Consider the following 13566-nt stretch of genomic DNA (forward strand, 5'->3'; position numbering starts at 1 on the left):
AAAAAAAGGCAAAAAAAACCCACAATGAAACCAAAAAAAAAACACACTGAGGACATGATTTCTTCTAAAAATTATTTAGTAAATGTCTAATGTGTTAGACATCTAACATTTTGCTCTGAGGTTCCCAGCACATGAAGGAGATTGATCTGTTAAAGCATGTCCAGAGGAGGGACACCAAGTATATTAGAGGGATGGAGCACCTCTCCTATAAGGAAAGGCTGAGAGAATTGGGATTTTCCAACCAGGAGAAGAGAAGGCTTCAGGGTGACCTAACTGTGGCCTTCTAGTACCTGGAGGGAACCTAAAGGAAAGATGGAGAGGGACTTTTGACAAGAGCATGTACTGACAGGATGAGGAGGAATGGCTTCAAACTGAGAGTAGGTTTAGAGTAGATCTTAAGAAGAAATTCTTTATTGTGAAACTGAGGAGACACTGAAGCAGATTGCCCGGAGAAGTTGGATGCCTCGTCCCTGGAAGTGTTCGAGCCCAGGTTGGATGAGTAGCCTGCTCTAGTGGAAGGTGCCCCTGTCTGTGGCAGAGGGGCTGGAACTAGATGATCTTTAAGGTCTTTTCCAACCCAAACCATTCTATGGTTCCATGGTTTAAAAATCAACATTTACAACAGTTCATCTGCAGCTATTTCCTCTGTAAGGATTTGAGCCCACTAGTGCTGAAGTAAATTTTTATGCTTGTTACAGCATATAGTGATAACATTCTGAAGGACAGCTGTGACATGGAAGAAATACAGTAGAAAGAGGAGGTGCAGATAGGCTGGGGCAGGCACTGGGGTTGGGCAAACTCTTCAGCACATTATGTCCTGCTCAGACAGTTTTAAGAGAACAGTCTTGGGGAAGCAGTAATGCTGTATGATTGAAGTTCAGTTCAGTATGATTAAGTTCTGTTTTCAGCCATTTCTGAACTCAGGAGGAGAAGCAAACTGAAATCAACAGAAGCATTTCCACAAATTTCAGTGGGTATGTCATTAGTCTGTCAATCTCTAAGCTTCATTTTCCTCACCCTGCATAAGCACTTTGTTGGTTTACCTAGTGCACACGTTGACTGGGAAAGGACTGCTTTGTCATTCATTGCTCATTCAGCAATTAGCATAATGAGTATCAAAATTCTGCTCAGGACTTCATCTATGTGCATATGTATAACAAGTGAAGGAGGTTGCTTTCCATGCAACCAAAGAATCCTGCTGTACTGTGGATTTGTCAGCTCTGGACATGTCTGCAAAAGGCCCTTTGAAATCAATAGAATAGTTTTTTTCACAAACCTGCTTTTAAGATTCTAGGATAGAATGAAATGTTGCCTATTGGAGCTGCTTAAAATCTTACCAAAATAACAAAATACAAGCCTCAGACTAAAATGTCTTTTTTTAAAATCATTATCACTGTAGAAGGGAGTAAAAACTTCTCAAGAGCACATTATTTCTGACACAGAAAGTAGAAGGATTCTGAAAAGGTGTCCTGACCCCACAAGTTTATCCAGAGAAGATGCTGCTACTTTTTCGTATTTAGTGATCACTTGTTTGCTCTTAACTCAGCTCTCGTGCCTTTGGTTTTTATTTGTGCTTTTCTACAAGTCCATTGAGCCTGAAGAGCTTAGGTGAAATTAGGTTCACAGGCTAAGCTGTTTCCATTGCCTAAATTTCTAAACACTTATAAAGGAGTTTGAGGAGAATTATTAAATTATATATATATATATATATATATATATATACACACACACTGATATTTCCCTAAAGAGAATCAGCTATTTTACCCCACAGTGGTTTCTCTTTACATTCTCTGCCCATCCATGAGTGCTCCTTTTGCACACACACTGGCAGGAGTGTGTATGTTTGCCCATCCAACTGCTGCCTGTCTTTCCAGGCATGGGGCTAAACAGACCCCAAGGAAGACAGAGCATGGAACCTTCTGTAAGCAGTTTCCACAGCATCTTTTTCTACTTGCTTTGTTTCTCTTTGTTTCTTGTATGCAAACATGTGCATGAACTTTTTTTTTTTTTTTTTTAATGTAATTTGTCCCCTTTTTTTTTCAGTTGACATATTTTCATTTCCATTTGTTCATTTCTGGAACTGTTGTATTTTCAGTTGATTTCATAGGCGGACTTGACACATACTCCTACCGACAGCCCCCCCAGGAACATGTTGAGTTAAAGCCTGTAAAGCCTGTAGGTAAGGTTCTGGTCCCACGGACCACATTCATCCTTCTAACTGAACTGAACTGAAAGCTAACCTTCTCCTGAAATAATTTGGGCATCAGATTACTGATAATTTAATTACATTTTAATTAGAACTTAATTAAAAATTAATCCACATAACACATTGGAGTAAGGACACTTTGTCATTGATGGCGTATCTGCTAAAACGAGGATTAGGAGATATCACCATGTCTGCCACGCCGTGCCTCATCTTAACGCAAGGAGAGGCTCTCACTGAAGGATGGAATTGCCTCCTTGCTGAATTTTCAGCAAGAAAAGAGCTGGTTTAGAGATTCTGCGGCTGCAGAAACCTTAATGAGATTAACCCATTTATAGAAAGGCAATAGTTTTTACATTTGTCCAGCTACTGAAAGAAAAAGTTTTGCTGAAAAACCACTTGTCAGCTTAAAATCTATGTGTAGAATTTCATTGGAAGTTAATTGTCTCTTTGTCATCACTTATTTGCTTGAACCATAAAAATCATTTTCATAGACTCTTCCTGCTTTGCTATCCAATGAATAAGGTCAAATGCATATCTATTCTTTTTATCTGGAAAAAAAATAGGATATGGGGTGACATTACTGCTATCTGTATTTTGCCAGAAGCTCATATAACCTCAGTATACAGCTTTTAAAAGTATAATTCGTAAACCAGAAGTTGTTAATTTGGAATTTTTTTATGGCTGGAAGTAGTGATGTTGCTCTCTGTCTTTAAATTCACCTTTGGGCCTTTCATGCTTCTTAAATGCAGCATGAAATGCACACACAGCTAATTGACTGAAACTGATTTAATGGCTCTATTTTACTTATCAGTTAACAGAATTAGAATGGGTTGAAGGTTTTTCCTGCTGCATGCATTTGTGCATGTGCTAGGAGTTTTAATTTAAAATGGACAATTGCTAAAAAAATGTCTGGGGTTGGAACTTGACACCTGAACTTTGTGACTTTATTAATTTTTGCAGGGTTTTATAATATATTTTATTCATGATGCAGCTTTCAATTTGTAGAAATAAGCAGAGACAAATTTTTACTAAAAATTTATCTAAACATTATAGAATATGAAGGCCCAAATTTATGGTGTGTACTAGAACAGGAGCAAATTACACATTAAGAGAACTAAACAAAATTGTGAACCTTCTGACTTTTGACTAAGTACATTCTACTCTACGTTGAAGTCTACATTTCTTTAGTAAGATTTCATTAAATGTTTATTTTGCTGCATTTTCTATGAGAAAGATGACTGCAAAATGGGGGTTTGAACCTTCTGAATAAGCTGCTACACTACAAAGTTAAATTGATATTCAGGAGCAAGAAAGCCACACCTGCAGCATAAAAGATTTTAATCTCTAAACCTGCATTCACCTTTAAACATCAAGTGCATAAATGTTTAATACTTTCTTAGCAAACCTACTATAATTAATGAAGAAAATAAAAGACACATTCATGAAAAAGCTACAAATACATTTCTGTAAAACATATTCACTTGTTTTCCAGTAGAAAAGTCACAGCATCTGATAATTTGTTCTTGATAAGAGATTTTCAATGAGTAGCTCAAGGGATTTGGAGGTTGTTGGTGATCTTACAATACTGGAGAATGAGAGTTATCTTTCCACTTCCTATGAATGTGCATCCTTGTACTGCTGGGAGGGCCTCTCTGGCCTCTTTATTGCTTCAAGAAGTATAAAAGTGGGACAGAAATTATAGTGGGTTTCCTTTTTTATTGATGTTTTGGTTGTATGTACTGAAAGATATAGAGGACCTTTATCTAAGCTGGGAGGGAAATTATGTCACTGATCAAAGTCTGAGTTAAAAGCCAAATTGCTGGAAATAATTTGGTCAGTGGATTGTGCCAGAACTTTGCAGATGCTTATTTCTCTGCAGCATGTTAGCCTTCTTGACTTCTTTTGATAAGTTAATTGCTGTATGTATCAGTTATATACAGTCTGAAAATTCTTAGTATCTCTAAAAAATGACTTCTGGTGTCTAGGCTGTGCAAAACTCCATTTCTGAGAGTTAGAATTCTCTTAGAAATTCACATGAATAATGCTTGTAAAAATACATGAGAAGCCTTTATAAGTGTTACTTTATAGATGAAAGCTTGGCTATATTTCCATTTTTCTCATCCCTTTTATTTCCCTTATTTCATTCAAAAATTAACTAAACACAGCCCACTGAAAATACAAGGCTGTGTGGTCTCATCCAAGCTATGCAGAGGACAGTCTGCTTTTATCAAGTGCTCACATTCAGCATAATGTCTGCTTAGTGCTACCATAATTATTAATGATTAGCAAGACTAAGATTAGTTTTCCTTCTCACCTCTGAGATGAAGTTAAATTTGAACTTGTTCCTGTGGGGAGCAATTTTTAATCCAAACATGAATGATCATGGCTTGCCTGTTTGTTCTGCCTGTAACTCCATTTGGCTTTGGGACAAGGAGAAGCAGGATCTTTGCCCTCAGCCATGCAGTTTCAATTAAGGTGTGTGTAAGGCAGGAGACAACAGGGGGAGAAGAAAAAATATCATTGTGTTGTGTCCTTTGGGACTAAAGCATATGGACTATGGAGAAGACTGTTGTGCCTGTTGGAATCACAGAATCAGGAGCCAGGTTGCTCAGTAATATTTAGAAACTCCTCATGTACTGATGTGTGGAAAAAAGAGGAGCATGGTGGCTAGCAGGAAAAAACATGAAGCTACATTTTGGCTTGCATTAGAGGTTATTATTAATAATAATAATTATTATTATATTATAATAGATGTTAATAAGGTAATATCATAATCATTATGTAATAAGAACAATGTGTACTAATATAGTAATGAAAAATTTAATTATAATTGTAATAGTAGTAATAATAATGAAATAAAATAAAACTGCGACAGCTTTGAGCAACTCTATTTGGTCAGACACTGAATCCCTAATTCCAGTTAGGGATGTCCCTAGTCTTTTTAGGAACAATACTAATTTGTTTTTAAGAACAATACTAATTTGTCCTTGTGGAGTTGATCCACTGTATGAGAAACAGTGCCAGTGGAGAGGTCACTACTCTGTGATGCATCTGTGTGATCCTGTCCTGTTTGTATCTTCTCCTGAGACTTCATCCACCTATAAATTGCTCTGAAAGACGAACATAGATTTTCCAAGATTACACAAGTGAAAATGGTTACAGGGAGTCATGTGAGAATACATAGGTTCAGCAGATGTGTCACTGTGGTGAGGACTATAAATAGCGTGAGTCCTGCTCAAATGCTCATGTTTGTGATCAGATCACATCAGAATTCTGTAACTGGGTGAAAATATGTGTCTCATGCTGTTGAAATATATTATGCTAAAATGAATAGTGTGTATATATATATATATATATATATATAGTATCATATATACATAACATATCATATATAATGTATATCAATATAGTATATTGTATGACCTTCAGATATGCTTTACCAGCTATGGGACTTCTCCCAAATGTTTTTTTGCTTTTGTGCTATGCATAATACAAAGCTACTGCTTTGTATCCAGCCATTCACTCTTGATCACATAGGTGAGTCTCACAGCTGATGAAATTATGGACCACGTGAGATTTATCCACTTGTTCATTTGTTACTAACCTCTCAACTTGTATGAATTTGCAGCTTATAAATTAGAAGATACACAAAATAAATTTTCATTTGTGAGTAATTCTTTTATCCTTCTCTTTAGGTCGAAGTAAGTAATGAACATGGACTCAAGACTTCTGCTGCTGTAGCTGAAGAAACAGATTTTAGAAAAAAAGACCAACCTTGTGAATCATCATTCAGGAAGAAACCCACCACATCTGCTCCTCACAGCATGTGGATTGTTCTTCCCACAGGCTCAGTGTCATTATCAGCGTTGTTATTTCGTAGATCCTTGTAGATGATCTTGAATTTTTAAATAATTTACTTATATGGACACTTGTAAATTGTAAATTTTTTTCTTTTTTAATTTCAGTATTTTTACAATGTTTAGTGTTGAGGCATGAAAACAAAACAACCTGTGAAAACTAGGAGGGGGGTGCGTCCTTCTCAAAAGTTCAGTATTTTTTGACTGAGAGGATCATACTGTGCCTGGTCAAGATTGTGTCAGTAAACAGTAATTTTGACTCCAAAATATGCAGCAGGAGTCAAACTCTAACAGTGATCAAGAGATCATTTCAGTGCTGTCTTTAGAATTCACAATGTCCGCTCGTTGCATTTTTGAACTGCTGAATGCAGCAGGGATTGATGTATGACTCTTCTTACCCAGATGTTCAAGCACTAATGTACTCACCTAATTATTACAATTCATTTATGACTCCTCCTTTCCTAATCTCTTTTGCCCCATCTCGAGTAGCTGTCTCTGATTTGAAGAGAAGTAGTGACTGCTCAATGGATGTCCTTCTCTAGGAACCCTTACACCCAGGGCTGTTTAGATGTCTGTGATTTGCACATTTTTAAAAACTCCTTTCCTCCCTTCTCCCAGGAAGAAGCCAAGCATGAATGTACAGTAAAAGGCACCAACTGAAGCCTTAGAAGCCTCTGGGGACTAATTTTCTCTTAATTTAAAAGTAAACAAGCAAAAGTGAAAAATGCCTGTAAAAATTTGTAAAGTTATTTGTAAATACTTCTAGACAAAGAACATGTATGTAACTGTGGTATTTTGTTTTCTATTCTGTCACCACTAGCATAAAGTGATACACAAAGCTATTTTCTCTGGAGAGCTGGCAGTCTTTTTAACAGAACACTTTTCTTCTTTCATCTTAATTACAGTATAAAGTGCTGTGTAGATTTCTATGCCCCAGAGAGTCTTGTCTCTCTACAGAGCCTGTGTGCCTCAACATTGAGCAGAAACATCGGGAGGGTTTTGAGTCTGTTTGTGGTTTTGTGCTTTTCTCACTTAAACATTTCATAGATGGGACAGCCAAGAAGGCTGGTCCTTCTGATGTGTATTTCTCTACCTCAGCATCAGAGGCAGAACAGATGCCCACAAAATTCCTCCGTAGATACCCTAAGAAATCTTCATCTGATCTAAACAAAATTCTGAATCTAAAGGTCCTGAATTTTCAGTCTTCTCTTCTATCGTGTATTTTTCCTCCCTGAGCAGGAGGGAGCTATAAGAGAGCATGTCTTGATTCTTTCCCTCCTCAAATCAGTGTAATTTACCAATATGAAGCTATTGGGGGTGCTAATAAATACAGTAGAAGTAGAGTCTATTATTTTCAGGTGACAAGGGTCTTGTGGTACATCCCCCTGCTTTCCAGCTGGTTAACTTAAAGACCTCACCGACTCTGGAGAAAACACAAGCTGAACTTTGGTTAACTTTCCCTGAAACTGAGTATGATGAAAGTAGTAAGACAAAGTCAACAAGAAATGGCAACTGGAGAAAAACCCTTCTTTAGTGTTCCTTGGGCTGGATATACCTCAAGTAAAAGCCTTCAGCTGAACCCAGTGCTGCCCTCAGGACGAGATGGGAAGAACAGGAATGAATGCTATAAACCCCCATTGATGGCACAGGCTCAACACACATTCTGGCAGGGGTTTGTAAGTGTGTGTTTGATTTTCTGCCAAGGCATGTCCGCTGGACCATGTTCTACAGATTTGCCTGAATATGTCTAAAACCTGTCTTTCTGTAGGTCCTTCAGTACTATCACAAAAATTCTGCAAAGACAGAACCTGAGTTCTCCTCTATTTGAAATATCTATCACTTTTCAGCAAGGGAACAAAGCCAGTACATTCCAAATACACTTAAAATCTCAGAATCATTACCAATACAGTGAGTGTGCCATCTGTCTCACTTAACAAACAGAACAATCCTGACTGAGAAGAATTTGTCTTCATTAGGACCAGCCAAAATGCAGACTGAAATGCCAAAGGAAATTGTCATTCTTTTCTAAACTAAGACACTCAAAATAATATCAATCAACCTGTACATGTTGGGGTAAAAAATCTTGAGAATAATAAATGCATTTGACTGTTAATTGCTGTGTCCTGAAATATAGTAGGACATATTGATGAACATTTTTGTAGGAAGCCTTGAGTAGTTCCTTTATTTTTGCAAAACATACTCTCAGTGAGGTGTTAGGTGAGTCCCAGATCAGCCAGCTATGTAGGAAATAAATGTTGACTCTCTAAATAAACTTGGATAGTTTTCTTAAGCTTAACTGAACCATGCAATTTCAGGAAATGACTAGGTTTGTACTGCAAAATAGAATTTGCTGACAATCTTAAAATCTTGGAGATTATCAGTTGCTACAAACTGTTCTGGTGGCATTAATGAGTCATACGGTTACACTTTAGGGCAGCTGAAGATCTGTCCTTCAAACTTTTAGACTTTTTTTCTTTTCCCAAGTTTCTGTTTAATTCCAGTTTTTTAGAGAATCAGATTTGCCAGAGTACTTTATCTGACAGTAAAAGTGGGGATGAGACTACAGAAATGTGGCACTACATGTTCACTAAGGACTGAGCCAGGAAACTGAACCAGTTTCTTAAAAGAGTGGCTGATGTCTTGAGGATCTGAAAACAAAAACTGTAGCAAGAAATTAACAGATTTTTGCCTGGTGCAGTGACAGACATACCATGATTCTATATTACAATTTGTGGAATTATTGTTTAGACTCTTTCATACCCATAGAGATTTTTTTACATAAAATTTGAAGGTTTTTGAAATTCAATTTTGATCTGAAGGAACTGTCTAAAATGAAAGACTTTACAGCTTGGATTGGCTGAAGGGTGTTTTTTTAGTGCTAAGGTATGATATTATAGATTATTTATATTGTTATAAGATACAATATTATCTATTATAGATAATATTCAATAGAGCTCTCTCAATTAAACCCATGGGAATTGATGCCTGGTTTTGTCCAATAACTGCTTTCAGAAGTGCAGGTGGCATTGTCCAGGAAAGGGCAACAAAGCTGGTGAGAGGTCTGGAGCACAAGTCTTTGAGGAGCATCCGAGGGAGCTGGGGTTGTTTAGGTGGAAGAAAAGGAGTCTCAGGGGTGATCTTATGACTCTCCATAACTCCCTGAAAGGAGGCAGTAGCCAAGGGGGTTCAGCCTCTTCTTCTAGGCAGCTAGAGGTGGGATGAGAGGATATAGTCTTAAACTGCACCAGGGGAGGTTTAGGCTGGACATCAGGAATAATTCCCTTACAGAAAGAGGGATAAGACATTGGAATGGGCTGGCCAGGGAGGTGGTGGAGTCACCGTCCATGGAAGTGTTTGAGGAAGGGCTGCATGTGGCACTCAATGCCTTGCGCTAGTTCGCATGAAGGTGTTTGGTCACATTTGGACTCAATGATCTCAGAGGTCTGTTCCAACCTATTTGATTCTGTGTTTAGGACAATGGTATTTACTGTATATTATAAATTGGAATTTGAAGCTAGGGTATCTGGTTGCTGGTTAGCACGAGACAATACTAAATTTTCTTATTTAAAACCTGAGAACGCGTAGTTAGGTCACTAAAAACCTGTAGTTCTGCACCAAATAAATTGCAGATTTAAGCCCAAACAACTTAAAGTGCAGGCTTTCTTCATTCACAGCTGCCATGCAGCCGTCTTCTCCATGTTTGGATCCTGAGTTTCATCTCTTCCTCCAGTTTCCCACAGCTCAGGCATTGCAACCCCACCATCACCTCCAATGTTGCCAGATGCAACCTTTTTCTCAACACTGACTGCAACGTGCCTCTCTGCACCCAGCTGCCTGCCTGTCTTTCATGTGGGGATTAGCAGGTTGAAAAGGCCAACCCAGCAATCTATCAAGGTCCTTTAACAGACTTTGACAGTGGAAAACAAAAATTGACATCCCAAACTAATTGGCTTGCCTCCTTCCAGTATCAGCCTCATCTGGTTTAATTATAACAAATTACAACCTGGCATCTCTTTTGGACAAAAAAATTTCAGGTTGGGAAAATGTTCCTTCCATGTTATAGCTTCGATATCAGCAGGATGTTTTTCACAAATCAGTTCATCTCTTGCCTGCTATTCTGGGCGTTTTGACAGAAACCTTCTTAGCGCCCAGCACAGTGATGGGGTTATGTTGTTGCATGCCACAATAGCACTTTTACAGGCAGAGTGGCTGGGTTGCATCCTGAGGTCATGTCAGATGGGTTAGGGCTGCATAAGGTGGAGGGTGCCCTCAACACTGCTGCCCTAAAGAAGTGGTCTCTCTCCTAACTCTGCCCAGGGAGATGACTATCCCTGCAGCCGTAACTGGGGATCAGCCTGAAAGGTTTGTAAGTTTGCAGAGGCTTCTTCAGCAAACTAACACATGTGTTATAGATGATAGGGAATTCAGATCTGTGAAAATTTGCCTATAAAGAAGATGTTTTATATCAAGACTACTGCTGCAGTGTTTGCCTCGTAGAAGTTTGTCTGCATTGCATGCTGGCAGTGTGATCCCAGCAGGTCAGCTCTGATCACCCAGCATTACCAGCAGCACTCTGCTTTACTTTAAGGGCACACAAGGCTGTTCAGGACCCTAAATAATTATTTAGCAGCTAAGGACACAAATCTAGCCTGTACTGCTTGCTGTTTGACAGCTACATATAAGTTGTGCTGCTTTCCCCAGGCTGACAAACCATCTTTATTTATCTGCTGATAAATGACGATTTCTTGACATAATTTCCATTTTCTTCACAGAATTCATGGTTTGAATTATTCTCTTTGATTTTAAACAAATTAAACATCTGCATTTAATTCCTGCTTCCACATGAGTACCTGCTCATCAGTCACACAACACAGTCCTGGATGTGACAGCTTTGTGGAATAGCTGCCCTTGCATGGTCTGTTGCCTCTCAGAACCAGCAGCAGACTCTGAAGATAGTCTCAGTAAGCAGCAGCCATGCATAAATAATCCCAGGAATGCAAGGAACGTTCTCTTTGTTTTGTTTATTCCCCTAAGACCCAATATCACTTCTTCAAGCTTTCCGTCCCAGTTTCCTATTTATTTCACACCACCCAAATGCAACCATGCTTCCAAAACACTCCTGTAAGTCAGTTCCAAGCAGACTTGATGAAGCTTGAATTTTAAGTTGGCTGCATGTGATTCATGAGTAATCTAATTCCTCATTTTCCACAACATTGGGTACCTGCCCAATTAGTAGAGCATCATGTACAAGGAGGGGTTACAGCATCCCCTAGCACATGATGCATTTGGAATAAGAACTCTGCTACACATGAGCAAATTAATCAGCTTCCCATGCTGGCCCATACTATTCACAAAATGTCACTGGGATGTTCTTATACTGCTGTCTCTGCATAGCCAGAACCAGGGTGGCAAGTAGGTTGAGTCCCAAGTGCTGGGGCAAATGCTTGTTTAAACAACCTTGATCTCATATTTATAATCCACACTGCAATTACTGGGTTTTCTCTTGGCAACACACACACACACACACATGTATTTTAATAGTCACGGTTTGGTTTCTAAAGATGTTTTTATTCAAATAAATCTTTTTTTCCTGAAGTTTAGAGGAGGATGTATCTAGGCTGCTGCAGGAAGTTTTCCTCCAAGCATTGGGGGGTTTGGAGAATAACACCAGTGGAGATCATTGCCCACCCATGGAAGCACCACCAGGACCCATCCTAGTGCCACTGGCTGGCATCTCTGGAGGACACCCAAGCTGTGACTGTCACAGCAGGTCTCCTCCCTGGGCTCTGCACCCTCAGCAGCCTCCTGAGGAATATCCTTGGGAAACCTCATGGGACACTTCTCCTGCTGCGCTCTGGGGCTGCCTTTAAGCCTTGGTCCTGGGCTGTGGTGCTCACCTGTGCTGTGCTGTGGTTGTGTCTGTGCCAGGCTGGTGGCCTCCCCTGACCCCAACAAAATACAAAAAGCTGATCTCAAGAAATGAGTCCTGATGTGCTTTTGATGATGAAATATTAAATTCATGCCCTCTGCTAAAGATCTTATCTAAATTAGGACTTCACCTAAGGTAAGCTGTGTGCCTGGGGAAATACTAAACAGGTGTATATTTATCAGATGTATAATATGTATCTGATTTTAAAGGCACTTCTATTAATCTGCCTAGCTAGTAAGAAACTAGGCTTGTGGCTAGTTTAATTTCATCAAACCTATTTCACATCACAATAATCTGAAAGGAAAAATCAGGCCTGGACAGGCAAGCACTAAAAAAGAGATTTGGGGAAAGAAGGAAATCAGACTTAGAAAAAGCAGCACACTAAAAACAGAACTCTGTAGTTGAAAGCAAGCAAAACAAAAAACAAAATGGGAAAAGAACAATGGTCTTTATTTTTAACACCACCCTGTAGCAGAATGTTCAAAGTTATTATTTATTAGAATGAAAAGCACCACAAAATACAAGCACACAAATATGTATCTCTGTCATTGCTTTTCTAATAGAGTAGGGTTTCTAAAAGCTCAACTAATTTTACAGCCTGTCTTTCCCCATTAAAACCTAATATGCCAAGAAATATGATGTACAAAGAAATATTAAAAGGAAGGCTTGGCTGGTGTTCTGCTGAGCACGTTATGCCACCTCATGGTTACTGGCAGAAATACCACCACACTCAGTGCTGGGTCAGAAATGCAGCAGAGGTAAAAAAGTAGCACATCTGAGTTATTGGTATTTATTGCTGAAGTGTCAGAAGTCTCACTGGGATCAATCATTGCAGAGTGCTAAATCAAACCTTTGAATTATATATAAAGACAAAGCGCTGTAAAACGCATCTCCTTTGAACAATTGAATTTGCACCTTTACTGCAAATACACTGCTGCCATAACATATAATTCAATATTGACCTGGTCCTAACCCATAAATGCCTCCTCCTGTGGAGGTTCTTTGTTTAGCTTGTTTCAGAAAGTTGCCATTATCTGGAAGAACACACTGTTTTCCACTCAGGAAGTATCTCTTTGCCTCTTTAACAACAAGACATAAGGCTTAGTTACAACTGGATAACTAAGATGAAATTACAGTCTTGGATATAGCACACATTTAATTACTGAATTTGAATTTTACCATGACCTTAAAGTGCTAAGATAAAAAACACCCAGAACCTCAGTAGAATATGATTTTCACTTGAGTCAAGAGTTCACAAGCAAAGACCAGGTTACATTTTTCCATTAGAATAAATTATACAAAGTGGAAATGGGAGCTGAATTGATGTGACCTGGAGTGCATAGACAGTTAGGTGATGGCCAGACTCTTAGTAGCACTAAAGTCACTTTGGAGAAAATGTTTGTTAAAATCAATGGGTTAGACTCAGATAGCTCATGCATGAATAGAAATAATCTTACTTAAGCTTGGGCATTTCTTTATGCAAAATATTGAAGTTTAGCAGTCCAGTGGCCTAACATTAGCAAAGGAGCAGGAGGAGAGGAGCTGTGTCTCTCTTGCTCTCAAATGAGGTTTGT

At 38.7% G+C, this 13566-nt stretch overlaps 1 protein-coding gene across 3 annotated transcripts in view; it reads left to right on the forward strand.

Moving 5' to 3' along the window:
- NKAIN3 (sodium/potassium transporting ATPase interacting 3) overlaps positions 1 to 8176 on the forward strand; it is a 339430-nt gene extending 331254 nt beyond the window's left edge. For 2 of the 3 annotated variants that reach the window (XM_005479334.4, XM_005479333.4), the window contains exon 6: positions 5902 to 8176. Coding sequence is in view for 2 of the 3 variants with exons in the window: in XM_005479333.4 (XP_005479390.1) it covers positions 5902 to 5915 (14 nt within the window). In the remaining variant the exon portion in view is untranslated. Of the gene's footprint in view, positions 1 to 2095; positions 2180 to 5901 lie in introns of all 3 variants that reach the window. The other variant, XM_005479332.4, reaches the window with a different exon arrangement.
- Positions 8177 to 13566: the final 5390 nt, after the last annotated feature.

Source organism: Zonotrichia albicollis, chromosome 1, assembly GCF_047830755.1.
Source record: "Zonotrichia albicollis isolate bZonAlb1 chromosome 1, bZonAlb1.hap1, whole genome shotgun sequence".
NCBI classification, from domain to species: Eukaryota; Metazoa; Chordata; class Aves; order Passeriformes; family Passerellidae; genus Zonotrichia; species Zonotrichia albicollis.